The sequence below is a fragment of the Rhineura floridana genome, chromosome 8, assembly GCF_030035675.1.
Source record: "Rhineura floridana isolate rRhiFlo1 chromosome 8, rRhiFlo1.hap2, whole genome shotgun sequence".
NCBI classification, from domain to species: Eukaryota; Metazoa; Chordata; class Lepidosauria; order Squamata; family Rhineuridae; genus Rhineura; species Rhineura floridana.
Window position 1 is genome coordinate 112,289,425 of NC_084487.1, and position 17,554 is coordinate 112,306,978.

At 40.1% G+C, this 17,554-nt stretch overlaps 1 protein-coding gene across 1 annotated transcript in view; it reads left to right on the forward strand.

The window, feature by feature from the left end:
• Positions 1 to 17,554, forward strand: part of CCDC146 (coiled-coil domain containing 146) — a 112,260-nt gene that overhangs the window by 68,035 nt on the left and 26,671 nt on the right. Inside the window, exons 6-10 of the mRNA XM_061582099.1 lie at positions 1,880 to 2,056; positions 2,328 to 2,401; positions 4,818 to 5,045; positions 7,277 to 7,463; positions 16,782 to 16,877. Of these exons, the coding sequence (XP_061438083.1) occupies positions 1,880 to 2,056; positions 2,328 to 2,401; positions 4,818 to 5,045; positions 7,277 to 7,463; positions 16,782 to 16,877 (762 nt within the window). The remainder of the gene's footprint in view (positions 1 to 1,879; positions 2,057 to 2,327; positions 2,402 to 4,817; positions 5,046 to 7,276; positions 7,464 to 16,781; positions 16,878 to 17,554) is intronic.

Here is a 17,554-nt window from a genome sequence, read left to right on the forward strand (position 1 = left end):
AGGCCAGGGAAGGAACTGGCAATCCCACCCCTTATAAAATGGTCTGCCTAGTAAACGTCGCAAGACATCACCCTTAGAGTCGGAAACGACTCACACTATGAGTGCGGGGACACCTTTACCTTTTTTACCATCTTGCTAGTAATTTTGAGAAAATATGTTAAGTTCATACATAAGGAAAGATTGGTACATGTTCATTTATGGTTGTCTGGAATATTTTAATAGCTCTACTTCCCACTTTCCCAGATATTGATTTCTTACTATTTCAAGATATAAAATTCTTAACCATGTTTAGCTTTAAATGTGCACCAGTGTTAACCGGCATTTAAAATTAATCAGGATTTGAACACAGTGTTTGCATATTTTCACTGAACTTTGTAGATTGCACAGAGCTGGTTCACATGACATGCTAAACCTGCAGGCTACTGCATAAACCTGCAGGCCGCATAAACCTGCAGGCTACTGGAGAGAGCTCTTAGCTGCTTTGCTCCTCCCTGGTCCTTTCTGCTGCCATGCCCCACTAAATTAAGCCAACCAGACCAAATGTAAATTAAACCTCCTTGTTGGGAAAAATATCAAGTGGAGCAGCCCTATGGTAGTCTACATTGCTTGTCTTCATTTGCATCTGGCTTTTTCAGTGTAAAATAAGGCATGGCATTATGAACTCTTTTGAAAGCAAATTGCAAAGGTAAGCTGCAAGAGTAAAAGTATTTCTGATCTTCGAATAATCAAGCCAAACACTACTAAAGTTATCATTTGTGAAGAGTTCCAGATCATATATTGTAAAAAAAAAAAAAAAACAATACCTACAATAGCAGCAGTCTCTGGCTTCTTCATTGTTGCTTAAACTTTGACCCTCAAGAGACCTACTTCATGTGTCGCTCAACCTATATCATATCCCTAGAAACGCATGGATGGAGATCTACCATTCCCATCCATTTTGTTCCTCCCCTTTTATTTGTGGGCTTAAGGAGAGACTGCCACAAAAGAAATATACGCTGTTGTGAGATTTGGTAACGTACTAGCAGGGCTGGCTCCAGGTTTCTGGGGGCCCATGGGCAAAGGCTATCAGGGGGGCCCATGCCCTCTTGCTTTCCTCCTCAAACCACACTCCTCCTCCCTCTTGGCCTCACTCTTTTAAAGTAAAACAAAACCTGAACAGAAAGACTGGGGTGACAGAGGAATCCGACAGGAGAGAGAGAGAAGGAATGCCAAACCTCTGTAAGTTCATTGGGGGCATTCCTGCCATGGCTCCAGAGTCCCTGCTGCTTGCCCTGCAGCAGAGCACACCATGCCAGGAAGCCTCCTCTTCCTCCTTTGCTCCTTCATGATCCAGCCTGGCTTGGAACTGCTGCCACTGATCTGCCCTTCTGCTGGAGGGCTTTTAAGGGGTTAATACTACATAAATTAGGAGGCAACTAGCCTAGACCATCCCAACATCAGCACTGAATGAGAAGGTTGCCAAGTTGAAGAGACCCTCTGGGCTCAGCTTTTCAACTCCATGGTATTAACCTGTCAATTTCCCCTCCACTCTTGTGAATCAGATAAAAAGAGAAGCTAGCGGGGGGGGGAACACTTCCTGTCCATTGGAATAGGATAGGATCAGCAACAAGCAGCAGGTCGCATCCCGCTGAGGCCACTGAGGGGCCCCTTTGCATTCCTGGGCCATCAGCCAGTGCCCCACCTGGGCCACTGCTGGAGCCCAGCCTGCATACTAGCAAGCTAAATGGGCAGTAATATTGAAGATCCAATAAAATTCATGTCCATAAAATATTGTTTTAACATACATGCAAAAGTGACCATATTTTAATGTTTTCCTAGTCAATGCATTCCACCTTTCAATTGATCCAAGCAAGAGGTAACTGAACTACATTTTTTAAAGGACGCAGAGAAGAGAATTAAGGCCTTGAGGGAAAGCTGTGAAGAGCTTCGTAAAGAAACGACGCATAGGCGGCAAGAAATCAGAGCCCTGAAAGAAGATCTGTCCTCAAGGCAAAGGCATCTTGCTAAGGATCAGAAAGAACTTGAAGAACTACTTCGGACACAAGAAGAATTAAAAGTAATGCAAGAATTAATGCAATATTGCATGTAACTCTGCATCTCTATGTACTCCAATATTATGTATTGCTGCTCACATTTTTAAATATGTGTGTAGAAAATAAGCCAGAAAGACAACAAAAACAGCCGTTTTCTGTTTAGAGAAAACAAACTCTTACATTTCCCCACCCAGCCACCCCCAGTTGTTACAGTGATATCACTTGATCTTTAATTCTGTAGCCTTCCATAAAACTTAAATCCGTGTAGACTAATGTTTATATTTTTATCACTAGGATGAGCTAGTTCGTCTCCAAGCCATTCCTATTCAGCTCGGAAAGGATATGGAGAGAGTGAACCGCAGAATGCAGTATGTTGCTTTTGTTTTTGTTTTCCCAAGATGGTGAACCACTTTTAATTGTACTTTAAAAGGTATCCGAGTTTAGTGTAGCTGTTACTAGGCAAAAGTTATCAAAAACATACAAAAGGTAGCAGCAAAGGTGGGACTTCTTTTTTAAATGTCTGTTTATGTTCATAAGAACATAAGAAGAGCCTGCTGGATCAGGCCAGTGGCCCATCTAGTCCAGCATCCTGTTCTCACAGTGGCCAACCAGGTGCCTGGGGAAGCCCGCAAGCAGGACCCGAGTGCAAGAACACTCTCCCCTCCTGAGGCTTCCGGCAACTGGTTTTCAGAAGCATGCTGCCTCGGACTAGGGTGGCAGAGCACAGCCATCATGGCTAGTAGCCATTGATAGCCCTGTCCTCCATGAATTTGTCTAAGCTTCTTTTAAAGCCATCCAAGCTGGTGGCCATTACTGCATCTTGTGGGAGCAAATTCCATAGTTTCACTATGCGCTGAGTAAAGAAGTACTTCCTTTTGTCTGTCCTGAATCTTTCAACATTCAGCTTCTTTGAATGTCCACGAGTTCTAGTATTATGAGAGAGGGAGAAGAACTTTTCTCTATCCACTTTCTCAATGCCATGCATAATTTTATACACTTCTATCATGTCTCCTCTGACCCGTCTTTTCTCTAAACTAAAAAGCCCCAAATGCTGCAACCTTTCCTCGTAAGGGAGTCGCTCCATCCCCTTGATCATTCTGGTTGCCCTCTTCTGAACCTTTTCCAACTCTATAATATTCTTTTTGAGATGAGGCGACCAGAACTGTGCACAGTATTCCAAATGCGGCCGCACCATAGATTTATACAACGGCATTATGATATCGGCTGTTTTATTTTCAATACCTTTCCTAATTGTTGCTAGCATGGAATTTGCCTTTTTCACAGCTGCCGCACACTGGGTCAACATTTTCATCGTGCTGTCCACTACAACCCTGAGGTCTCTCTCCTGGTCGGTCACTGCCAGTTCAGACCCCATGAGCGTATATGTGAAATTAAGATTTTTTGCTCCAATATGCATAATTTTACACTTATTTATATTGAATTGCATTTGCCATTTTTCTGCCCATTCACTCAGTTCCAGTTCAAGCTTATTGTACAGTTATGAAGACACTAAATACAACAAATCAAAACACAGAAAAATCATAGTATTTGGAAGTATCTCATAGATACAATAATCAAGAAGTGTCTGCCACCTAACCAAAAACACATTTTCCATATAATTGTATTCTCTAAATCTTAATATAATAACTTAATTTTACCATCAATGCTTACTCCCATATTTTATCATATCAATCTTTAACTGTGGGAATTATGGCCACTCTCCATGATCTTTCTAACTTTTAATACATATACAAAAAGTGACACCCTTTTGTAAAAAATAGTTACCCTGCCAATGCCAATCCAGAAAAAGTCCACAATTATTATACTTGTATTCCAGGGGCTTTGGCTGTTGCTGAGAGATGTGGTTATGCCAGCTCTGCAAAGTAACCCAGTGTTATATCCATTTTGCTGCGGGAAGGGAGGAGTTAGAGTAATCTATGCCAACCCTGAAGTATAGTCCAGTGTTGTCTATCCTGGTGGATGGGGGGGAGGACCATAGCTAAGGTGCATGCAGAAGGTCCCAGGTTCAATCCCTGAAGTGTCCAGGTAGGAAAAGCTCCTGCCTGAAACTCTGGAAAGCTGCTGCTAATCAGAGTAGACAGTACAGGGCTGGATGAACCAGAGCTTGGAAAAGTTACCTTTTTGAACAACAACTCCCATCAGCCCAATCCAGTGGCCATGCTGGCTGGGGCTGATGGGAGTTGTAGTTCAAAAAAAGTAACTTTTCCTAGCTCTGGAACCAGTGATCTGACTCAGTATAAGGCAACTTCCTGTGTTCCCAGGGGAATGCAGTGTGTGGTGGTAGTGATAGTGGTAGCTGTTAAGCTGATTGTAGTAGCAGTGCAATTAATAAAGCTTACAAGAGGCCAGGAAAAAAATTGAGGTTTTCAACCAAAGATGTGTCTGGATGTCAGGTCTATCTGCAGATGAACAGCAGATCTACAGAGGGATAGACTTAGAAGTCTGGATTCTCACAGACCAGGATTGTCTAAATATCATCACTGCTCTGTCACCAGAGCCACCAGACCAGTTTTCCTAGTCTGTATGTGTATTTATTTGGAATATTTACTCCCCGCTCCTGCCACATAGGAAAAAGTCCTGTGAATGGCCATGAAAGTGAAAAATGTACTGCGGGTCTTTCATGTCATGATTTCAAAATAGAAATTTGGGTCTAAGTCTTAAATTTTCATTGGGTTTTTGCCAGAGTACTAAAGGTACAAATAAGAAACAGGATGTGAGCAGAGACCCAATTTTACTTGTATAAAAATCTGCAATTGTTTTCAGAGAGACAGAGAAAAAGAAAAAAGGAATGCAGGAAGAAGTGCAAGAAGTACTTGAATCCTTTCAAAAAATAGAGGCTAAAAATGAAGAGGCATGGGAAGAGAAGGAAGATGTGATGAAAGAGGTGGATGGAAAAAAAGCTTTGCTGGAAAGCAAAGAGCGAGAATTTATCACTTTTACCAAGATGCATGAAATCAACAAAGAGAATGAAGGAAGTGCCATAGCAGAAAGGTAAGTTTTGCATTTATAGCCCATATTTATTCATCTATATTATAAAACATGAATATCCTGCTTTTCTATTAGAAAGCTCCTTAAAGTGGCTTACAATATAACATTTTAAAATAATTGATGATATTAACAATATAAATCAGTCACAAGAGAGCATTTAAGACAGCTTAAGGAAAAATTTCAGGTGCAGCAGATTAAATTCATTTTTATAGCTGTTTTAAATGTGGGGCATTCCACAGTCTAGAAAAAACTCTGGGTTGTATCTGACTAAGTCATACTCAGAGTAGACCCATGGAACTCAATGGACTTGACTAACTTAAGTCCACTGATTTCACTGGTTCTGCCCAGAGTATGACTTGGTTGGATACAGCCCTACATCCTGGGCCCCACCTGCTAAATTTTAGATGTGATAGACGCAGTGAAAATCTCATTGGTTGAACTGAGCACTAAAGCAGGTGCATGCAGAAGGAGGCAGCCCTTAAAATATAAGGGATGTGGGCTATTTAGGGCTTTAAAGGTTAAGACCAGCACTTTTAAATTTAGTCCGGAAGCAAATAGTTGTAGCAGTGGGATGATGTGACTAAAATGTTTCACACTGAACAACAGATGGGCAGCTGTGTATTGAATCAATTGAAGCTTCCAGATGATTTTCAAAGGCAGCCCACATAGAGTACGTTGCAATAATCCATATAGCCCAGATGTTATTTCTTCTGAGATTAATTTGTTATTATTATTTTGTTTGTTTTAAAATATTTCAGTCCCATCCTACCTTGTATGACCCAAGTTGGCTAAAATAATAATGAAATATAATTTTTAAAAAAGAAACAATTAGAAAATAAACAAGAATAATGACCTGACAGGTAAAAGCAATTTAAAACAGCAGCATAAAAGAAGTCCCTGTGAGTGATTCACTCTACCAGAAGAGTTATATATAAAATCTAATAATGCCAAGCAGTGCAGACATAGGAATAGGAAGATCTTGATACTGCAGTGGAAGACCAACAAGGAGGGGGCAAGATGGCACTCCCTATATAGGGAATTTTGTATTCTACATGAGACAGTGGAAAAAGCCCTTATTCTTGTCTTACTATAAATGACATGAGTTTGGAACCAACAGGAAGGCCTCTGTGGATGTTCTGAATGCACACTCATATGGGAGAAGACTGTTGTTCAGATATCATGGTCCTAAATTGTATAGAGTTTTAAAGATCATGTCCTTGCACTAGACATGAAAACAATTAGGAAGCCAGTGCAGTTGGCCCAGCTTATTGCTGCAATGATTTTCAAACTGTATAGGGAACCTTGTGGTTCTTCAGAAGCCTCCCAAGGGCTCTTCAGTTAGAAGATCAGCAGAAGCTACCTTGTCAGATGATAAAGTGGTCTAGCGAGTTGGTAAATATATGAACATGGATGAGACAAATCTGCCAATTTTCTAGATCACTCTGTAGATCTGGTGAAGTGGGCTCTAGCTCGGTGATTTTCAAACATCTTCCCTTCAGGAAACACTTTTCCCCTGAAGATCTTTTGTAGAATCCTTCTGTATTGCAGAGAATTTCAAGACTGCTTCTGGGAGTATGAGCTCACAGTTCATACAGAGCAGTGACCAGGCCTGGGAGAGCCTAACTCTTATTTTAAGAGAACTGGGAATATGCTCTAGAATGCATCCAATCTGTCTGTGCAGCTGTACATTGCAGAGAAGGTTTGGCAGTGGTGGGGATGCTGCCTTTCAGGTAGTCTGCCATTACTGAACTTCTAATTGAGGAACCAGTGGTAAGCCCCTTAGGAACCCCAAAGGTTTATGTGACATAGTTAGAAAACTGTTGCTGTAGCCACAAACATTAGTCTTGGTGCCATAGGACTTTAGGTTTTGTTGCAACAGATTGATACAGCTATTGTATCTTTGTGGTACAGAAAACACTGTAATGCTGGCAGAGTTGAATCATTGTCCTTGAAAGCAATGGCCAAACTTTCACTGCAAGTTTCCTATTTTGATTGCTGCTCAGCCATAGTTTTTACCCTCTCTATTCTTGTGTTTTTCTTTATTCCTATATATTTTATGTCACGATGTACTTAAGGCAGCTCACAATAATTTCAAATACTTTACAATAAAATTACAAAACAAATCACAACATTAAAAACAACAGGACAGGTGATCTTTGTTTATACTTATCCCTCATCCAAGTTTTCTTTTCTTTTCTTTTTTACCCTTTTTTCCTTTCTGTACACTTCTGTAGGGGTATTTTAGAAATCGGTTTCCGCAACTGTATTGTGGCAAAGCAAAAACTGCAAGATACTTTGAGTCGAATGCAAAGAGAGAGAGAGAGAGATTTCAGAAATTTTAAAAAGATAGAGATGCAATTGAAAATAGCCCAGGAGAGCTTGGAACAAATTAGATCACATCATGAGAGAATCCAATTAGAGGTTTGTATGAATAAGTTTGGTTAGATATCTTGTTTCTGGTGATCAAGCTAAAATTAGCTTGAAAATGTTTCTACACACAGGATCGTGTGTGTGTTCATGCATGCCCATACAAAAATGCTTTTCAAGTGTTGTGGTCTCCAGAATGAAGACAGCCCCAACAACAAAGACCACCTGAACTGTTTCCCATGACAGTCGGTGTTTGTAACAACTGCTGTTTAAGAATGGGTGCCTGAGTTTGCTTTTTTCCTCTTTCCTTCCTGCCCCTTTCACCTTGTGTGTGGTGTTTTTTAGATTGTAAGCCTGTGGACAGGGACACCTGAATTAATTGATCACGTGAAAGCTACTCTGGGAGCCTTTTTGGCTGAAGAATGGGGTACCACCATGATAAATAAATAAATAAATGGCTTGCATTCGTAAGAGTAACAGCCAACAACAGGAGACCAAAAAAAGGGAAAAGATTTATATCGGCAAGCTATGGCAGGGATAACTAAAACCAGGGTAACTGAGAATCTAGCTATGTTTATATTGAAGGTTACTGAACTCTGTTTTTTGCAAAAGAACATGTTTCTTTTCAAGGGAAATAAGACATCACATGATAATTCTATGTAGATTCTGCTTTTCACTGCATCAGACTGCCAACATTACACCAAACCTACACTGTACTTTGGTTTGATGCTTCACTCTGGATGTGCAGCAGTGTAAATTCCTAAAGTCTGATGCGTGTAAGACCATGGGTACTGCAGACAAGGAGTTAAAATTCTTGAGGGAGGTGGAACTGATATATATGTGTATCAAAGAAAAGCAGATAGTAAAGGGAACCAAAAATCAGAGCACATCTTTTTTTCCACCATAGGCACCATAAAATATGCCTTGCCCATTGACCTTGTGCCTACAGAATTTCTCTGATTCATAGTCAAAAACTTACAAAGAGGTAATATTCAGCTGCCGCTACTCAAAATGAATTCTTAGCAATATTTAAAATTGATCTAAGCACTTGGAGGTGCCCTGGTTTCTCCCAGAAAACAAACAATTCTGTCGTGTATAGTACAACAAAAGTGAGTGCAGATTCAAATCCAGAGGCAAATTAGCCCAAATAGTTTTTAAAATACAGAATTAAAGATCAGTCCTGTACTTGAGTTAAGCTGGCTGAGGGGCCATAGGATACAGCAGAAGACTTGGTCTGCCGGCCAAAAACAAGATACACTGCTAGCACAAAAGATGTACCAGCAGAACATCCCAGATCTGCCAGTGGAATGCTCCATTGGTGTGTCAGCAAAGAGATGCTGGCAGAAAGGCTAAAACAGGGTGGAGTTGTGTTTGTGGGATGGGAGATAATATAAAGGAGGAGCACACACACCATGTTCTGTACACCTCCAGACAACAACGGTGCCACTGTCAATAGCAGAACGTTACACCAGTCCTGGACCTGGGAGAAGAAACTTCCCTCCTATTGATATAGCAACCATTTTGCCAATGTAGTAGTAAAATTTCACTTCACGCAGATGCACATGCACCTATGTGCACGCACACACACAGTGTATTATCTTTTTTTTTTACAATAATTTTTATTCAAATTTTCATAAAACATAGAAAACAAAATCATAAAACATTCAAAGACAAAAAACAAAACAAAACAAAAATGATTAAACAAAAAAAATAAAATGTTGACTTCCCATTTGTCACATATCAAATCAGTTATAGGTCTACAATATATAACAATCCTGTCTCTTAAATCATATTATAAAATCACTTTCCTCCAGTAGTTATCTTAATTAATCATCAAATCTCATAAACATTACTTTATTCTTTCCACAAAAAGTCAAAGAGAGGTTTCAATTCTTTAAGAAATATATCTATCAATTTTTCTCCAAATAAACATGTCAATTAATCCATCTCGTTAATAATTATAATAATCTTATTGTCATAACCATAGTCCAAATAAACATTTCGATTAATCCATCTCATCAGAATCTGTTAGGTCCAATAATTTCAATAGCCATTATTCCATTATCCCTATTAGTTCCATCTTCCATCTTCAATAGTCCTGTTAAGTCCAGTAATTTCAGTGTCCAATCTTCCATTATCAGTAGTCCATAATAATCTTGCTGTTGTAGCCATAGTCATATAATAAGAGTCTGATGGGAATTTCCTCTATCCCAAATATTTTCTTGCCATCCATTCTGAATAAGTTGCTGAAATACTGTTGTAAAGTCATATCTGTGTTCTTCTTTTTTACAAAATGCACTGGCTCATCTCTTAAGAGTTTTTCCATTGTCACATGGCTGCAGTTAATTCCATAGATTTTCTCTATATCAAGCTCCATCACATCATTCCAGTCCAGAAGATTATCCAAGCCATTGATAACTTTATCTCTAATATCTTCATTAATTTCTTCAGAGATAACGTTAAATTCCAAACAGTAGATTTTATTTCTAAAATCCATAAACTCCAGATCTTTTTCCAATTCCACATTTGTTCCAATCTCCAGGGCTTGTATCTTCCCTTTATTTTTTCTTTTCTCATCTCTGATCTCATTCTCCTCTCTCACAGGATCCCCTATTTCTTTAAACTCCTGCGTCATTTTGCTCAGTTCAATTTTCAGCTCCTTACTACCCTGTCGCAGGGTTTGTTTCGTTATCTCAATCTCATCCATTATTTTCTGAAACATAGTTACTTCCAGATTCTCAGCCACTTTCTTGATTGCCATTTTTAAAACCACGAAAACAAAGCAAAACAAAAATAAAGAAAAACCACTTCTTATTTCAGCAACAATTGGGTTAATATTCCAGGCTTGATGACATCACAGTATAAACAGAGCAACCTGCCTTATCTCTCTATGTTCAAGAATGCAAAACAAATTTAGTTCCCAGCATCAAAACAGTTAGTGGCGTCGTGAAGAAGCAGATTCGTCAAAATAAAATAGACCAAAAAGAGAATAGTCCCAGACAATATAATATTCCTTGGAATAGAAATCAGGAATAGAAATCCCTCTTCTGTGTATATCTTTAGAATGCACTTCCAGGACAGCTTTTTGCGACAGAAACAGAGATAAGCTGTTAATTTCGTGGATAACAGAGAAGAGTTATAGCTCACCCAGAAGCTGTCCAAAGCCGATCAATCTGACAAATCTCCTTTTGCTGCAACAATTTAAACCAAGTAAAAAAAATAATAGAAAGAAGGGTGCTTGCCTGTTAGTCCGTTCTCTCTTTAAAGAAAAGATAAACGTATCGCTTAAGCAGATAGAGCTTGTTCGAAAGTCTGTCCGGCATTGTTGGCTGGACCTTATCTCATAAATTAATGAAATCCAGTCCTCCCAACAAAAACAGGCTTTTGAGGTTGATCTCTACGTTTCTCCCTGCCCGGGAGAAATTTCATCAGTCAAAAAAAAAAACGTTCTGACTGATTTATATCTGAATAAGCTTCTTTTGAGGCGGGAGCCCGTCCCAAAAGCAGGCACAAGCGAAGTCACCCTTCCCGGAAGTCCACACACACAGTGTATTATCTGAAGCCGTGTGTTCTGACTGTGTGCTCTGAAGGGCTCCATAGCAGCTTGATTGGAAGGGGCATGCCCTGACAGCTGCTAAGTGCAACTAGGAGCAGCTATGTGTGCTGGGAGTTTCATTCTGTTTCCTGACTCCTAACTGACCAGAGCTGTTTTGGCTAGTCCAGAGGATATACCAACAAGCTAACTCTCAAAGAGCAAGTGAACAAGGAAAGCTAACAGGAGTTTGGCCGAGGAATTTGGTGGGGGAGGTCAAAGGGAAGGTCCCTAATTTTTTTTTTCTTATACAGCGCACCACATACCAGTGAGACTCTCCTGTTTACCCTAAAGGAGGACAAGACAAAGCACAGGTCATTCCAATACAAGTAGAAAGAAAGAAGCAAAAGGCAGTAGAGACTATGAACAGGAAGGACACTCCAGTGGTTGTGATCTGCAAGGTGTGTGCAATGTTCCCTGAGAACAACATGGCGTACACGTGCAACAAGTGCAAGCTGGTTGCTTCAGTGGCCACATAGAAGAGTATAAGAGAAGATAAAGAGCTCTTAGATAGAATGTTGGAACAGCAACAGCAAAGAGAAACATAGGAGGTGGAAGAACAACAGCTTTTGAATCAAAAGAGGAGATTGTTGTGGAGAGCAACAATGAAGTGGAAGAAACTCCATGGAAAAGGGTGCCAGGAGCAGAAAAGCTAGAAGACAGACTTCACCGGTAGAACTATGGAACCGCTTTCAGGTACTTGAGGATGAGATTGGAGGATAGCCTGCAGGGGAAGAATTACAGGAGACCCCATGCTACAGCAAGTGAGAAGCTGAAGCTCAGTCAAGCAGAGGCAATGAAATCATGCCCCATGACAAGAAGAAGAGAAGAGTAATAGTAGTGGGAGACTTCCTACTGCATGGGATTGAAAACCAAGTATGCCGACAAGATCCATAGACTCGTGAGGTATGATGTCTCCTTGTAGGATGGATTAGAGATGTGACAAAAGGGTTGCCATCACTCATAAATCCTACTGATAGATATCCCTTCTCATTCATTTGGGAACGAATGATACTGCCAATTGGAACTATAAAGAAATACATCAGACTTTGATGCTCTGGGAAGGAAACTCAAGGACTTTGGACCCAGATAGTTTTCTCATCCATCTTTCTGGTATTTAGAGAAGGAGTAGAAAGGAAAAGAAAAATACTTTGGGTGAATAACTGGCTATGAACGTGGTGCCGACATGAAAAATTTGAATTCTGGGACCATGGCTTCCTGGAAGATAGACTGCTGACAAGTAATGGATTGCACCTCACGGGGACTGGGAAGAATGTGCTTGGCCACAGCATGGCGAAATTAATCAGGAGAGCTTTAAACTGAATCCTAAGGGGGAGGGAGATGTAAACTTCATGGTAACGACTAACAAAGGCTTGTGCACAGTAAGAGGAACTGAGAGAATGGCTCTAATGGGGCTCAGTAATAGTCTTCATAAAAATGTAGGAAGGAAGCGAGGCCATAAATCACATGGTCTTCGATGTCTGTATACCAATGTCCAGAGTATGGGAAACAAACAGGACTAACTTGAACTCTTAATGCAGGAGAATAAATATGACTTGATAGGTATAACTGAAACTTGGTGGGTTGCTTCCCATGACAGGAATACAGTAACTGAAGAATATAACTTGTTCAAAAAGAATAGAAGGAATATAAAGGGAGGCAGATTCATGCTATATGTTAAAAATATATATCCCTGCACAGAAATACAGGAGGACAACCTTGGTAGCTCCACTGAGAGTATCTGGATTAAAATAAATGGGGCAAGGAATAAAAGGAACATGGTGGTTGGAATCTACTACCGACCACCCAATCAAGAAGAAGATGGGGATGAAACTTTTAAAAAGCAAATTGCCAATGTTTTGAGGAGGCATGATGTAGTAGTAATGGGGGACTTTAATTACCCCAATATTTGTAGGGAAACAAATTCTGTCAAACAGCCCCTCCAAGAAATTCCTGATTTGTGTTGAAGATAACTTTCACCTATAGAAAATGGAGGAAACAACTAGAGGATCAGCTATCCTACACTTGATTCTAACCGATAGAGAAGACATGGTGGATGAAGTGGCAGTTACAGGAACTCTGGGGCAAAGTGACCATGCTATACTTGAGTTCTTGATTTTAAAGGAAGCAAATGTTGAGAATAGCCATACATGTACTTTGGACTTTAGGAAAGCCAATTTTAATAAACTCAGAGCAATGGTAAGTAAGGTTCCATGGCAAGCAACCCTAATGAGAAAAGGAATCCAAGATGGGTGGGAGTTTATAAAAAAGGAAATTCTAAAGGCACAATGGCAAACAATTTCATTAAGAAAAAAAGGGGAAGACTTCAGAAGAAGCCAATGTGGCTTCACAAAAAGCTTAGAGATGACCTGAAAACAAAAAAGGACACATACAGGAAGTGGAAGGAAGGCCAGGCCACAAAAGGAAGAGTACAAACAGATAGCATGGAATTGCAGGGATGGCATCAGGAAGGCTAAAGCTGAGAATGAGCTGTTAGTGAGAGATGCCAAAAGCAACAAAAAAGCTTTCTTCAGGTACAGCCATAGTAAAAGAGAAAACAAATGGTGGCACAGTTATTCAATGAGGATGGCAAAATGATAACAGATGACAAAGAAAAGGCAGAAATGCTCAATTCCTACTTTGGCTCAGTCTTCTTCCAAAAGAGAGTCTATGACCCTCCTAAGAAACATGAAGTTGAAGGGGAGGATTGCAGCTTGAAATTGATAGACAAATGGTCAAGGAATACCTAATCACTTTGAACAAGTTCAAATCTCCAGGGCCTGATGAACTGCATACTAGAGGGATCCTAGAGGTATCATCGTAGAAGGAACTGGCTGAAGAACTCTCTGAACCACTGTCTATTATCTTTGCAAAATCATGGAGGATGAGTGAAGTGCCGGACGACTGGAGGAGGGCTAATCTTGTTCCTATCTTCAAAAAGGGCAAAAGGCAGGAACCTGGGAACTACAGATCAGTCAGCCTGACATCAATCCCTGGGAAAATTCTGGAGCAGATTATAAAGCTGTCAGTCTATAAGCACCTTGCATAAGCATGCAATGATTACTAAAAGCCAACATGGATTTATCAAGAATAAATCCTTCGACTAATCTCACTTTTTGATTGGGTAACCTTCCTAGTAGACTGTGGGAATGCTGTGGACATAATATATCTTGACTTCTGCAAAGCTTTTGTCAAAGTGCCCCATGATATTTTGATTAACAAGCTAGCTAAATGTGGGCTGGATTGAACAACTATCAGGTGGATCCACAATTGGCTCCAGAATCATACTCAAAGAGTGATTATCAGTGGTTCCTTCTCAAACTGTGGGGAGGTAATGAGCGGGGTATCATAGGGCTCAGTCCTGGGCCCAGTGCTCTTCAACATTTTTATTAATGACTTGGATGAGGAGGTACACGGAATGCTTATCAAATCTGCAGATGATACAAAATTGGAAAGGATAGCTAATACTCTGGAAGACAGAAACAAAATTCAAAGGGATCATGAATGGCTGGAGCATTGGGCTGAAAACAAGAAAATGAGATTTAACAGGGATAAGTGCAACTACACCTAGGAAAAAGAAACCAAATTCACAGTTATAAGATGGGGGATACTTGGCTCAGCAATACTACATGTGAGAATGATCTTGGGGTTGTTGTGGATCACAAGCTGAATATGAGCCAACAATGCAATGTGGCTGCAAAAAAGGCAAATGCTATTTTAGGCTGCACTTGTTAGGCCTGGAAGGACTGAGTAGCCATTAACTGGGCAGGATGCAGATGGGGAAGAGCCAGGCCTTATTGCGTGAGTAACCAACAGGAAAATATGTACAGGGCTAACAGCTTTACTGGCTACTTCCCAAAATGTAATTTTAACACAGAAACCAATAATGTCACAATAATGTCATTATGTTTGTTTAATGTAATATTCTAACCAAGCATACAAAAATGCTTATTCTGGAAATGATGTTGTGGTAATGTCATTTCACAGTTCTACTGAATTATGTTATGTTATGTTGTGTTATTTCTAGGCTGCCTTTTGGGCAAAAAGGCGCCCAAGGCAGCTTACACACAAATAGAAAAACACAAATACAAACAATACAATTTACAAAAAATCAAGCCTACAAAAAATCAAGCCAACAAAATCCTAGCCTTTCTAAAAAGCAACAACAGCTGAAAACCAAAAGCACTCATCTTCCTGATAAAGGACAGTCCCCAGAAAAATGTTACTAAGAGCAGGAGTGAGGGGGCAAAGCAGTGTCATGGACAAGCTTGCCCCTTAATGGTCCCAGCACACTCTCACCCTGCAGCAAAATTACATGAAATTACGTAGGAAATACTCTACAAATAAGCATTCACAGAATCAGGAAACAGCTCATGGCCGATGCATTTCCTCCGGATGCCAAATTCTCTTATGAAACTGCTTACAGTGCAGTTGTGCCTTTTTCCAGCTAATTGTCAGTGCAACACAGATAGGGCAACCGTGCTAAAGTCTATTCTGGGGGTCAATTCCATTTAGACTATTTGATCTTCCTGCAATTAAGCCAAAAGAACCAACTGCAGCATTATCAGTAAATGTGTAAGAATGGAGGAGTGCGGAAAGACTGGTGCTTTCCTACCTGTTGATATAGTAGCTTTGAAAGTAGCTCTTTCAAAGACCTCCATATTTTCTCTTCCCTTGCCTTCTCCTCAGCTGTGTAAAGTAGCTCAGGAGCTGCCACACATTTTAAAATTATGTCCTAAAATCTTTGCTTAAGTGTCTCTGAAATAATTTATTAAGAAAATTGTCCATTTGAAAATAACATAAGAAGACCCTGCTGTATCAGGCCAGTGGCCCATCCAGTCCAGCATCCTGTTCTCACAGTGGCCAACCGGTTGCCCATGGGAAGCCCGCAAGGATGACCAGAGTGCAAAGAGCACTCTCCTCTTCTGCGGTTTGCAGCAACTGGTATTTGGAAGCATACTGCCTCAGACTATGCAGGCAGAGCATAGCCAATCATGGCTAGTATCTTCCATGAATTTGTCTAATCCTCTTTTAAAGCCATCCAAAAGTTTTCTATGGTATGCAAACTGATGGGCATTCACAGGTTAAAAAGTTCCAAAATCCATATTAGGGTAGTGCCTTACAATAAAAAAAATGTATCTTAAGTGATGGAATGCAATGACCACCCTGGTGGCATAGCATCACTCTCTGTGGTATTCAAGGCACATCCAGGAAGCCATTCTGATGGAAGTGGACAAGTTGGCTTAATTATGGGATAGTTGCCCTCAGCAAATGCTAGTCTGGCAGCAGCACACAAAACTGATGTACAATACAGAGATTGGTGGATATGCAACCCATATCAAAAGGCATTTCAGCCACCAGAGTACCACCTGTGAGAACACACATCTGCATAACTAGACTTGCTGGCAATTGCAGCCAAACATCATTATAGATCATATGTGAGCTCTGGCTATTATGGATCAGGTTGTTCTTGGTTTGTGTGTGTATCGATATTAATGGCCCATAGAATCCCATTGAGCTTAACAGAACTACATGGTTTCAGGTTGCAGCTGTAATACCTAAATCCACTACTGCAACAGTTGTTTTTCTAGTATGATTATTTAACAAGCCATTGAACAAACTTAGAAAACTTTTCTGCAGTTAGAATGTGTATCTAAATTCCTAAATCTTAGTATTTAATTCACTAAACATTTAAGGAAGACACTAAGTACTGCCTATATTAAAATACGATAATTTCCTTATTTTGCATATGTCACCTGTGCCGGGTTTCCCTTTTCTAGATAGATGCTGTTCCTAAAGATGATGGGACACTGTTAGAAAGGCGAAGGGAGCTCCAGAGGGAAGTTGAAATGATTAAGAGGAATCTGAACCAGGAGGTAAGTAATTAACATTTTTTATATTTGATGTTTTTCTAGTTAATTCTCAGTCTAGAAGATTCAAGATACTGAAGCACAGAGCAGATTTTTTTTTTAAATAATCCTTGGAAAGTTGGCATAACTTTTTTTAAAATCCCCCCTCTTAAAATACTGTTAGTAGTTCATCCTTGAAACAGATAGGAGAGTTTTAGCGCAGAGTTTGCTGAGGTCATATTACACCCAATGTGTGATCATCAAGGAAATGTTGTGTGGGCAGTCTTTGTGTGTGCCATACCATTACACATAGTTGTAGATCTGGCAGCATATCAGACTTTTTCTTCTTTCAGCTACATGAAAGCATCCAACAATCTCTTTTTGGCATCTCTTGAGTGAACTAGATATAGAGGAAGAGCCTGTTGAAATGAACAAATACTTTTTATTTCGTTAAATCTCCTTGCAGGCATTGGGAATCTTGTCAAGCAACCTTTACTAATTCTACTGTGTTTGCCCCACATCCGCTCTGCTTCCAACCTGTGGGCTGTTGTGGGTTGAACTGGAACATAAAATCTGTGCACTATCGAGTTTGGATGAGAGCAGAATCCACTTATTTTTCCAGCTCATTTTATCTTCAAACCTACAGTGCTCTCAATGCGATGATGTATGATGTATTAATGATGCAATTAATGGCTCGGCATCAA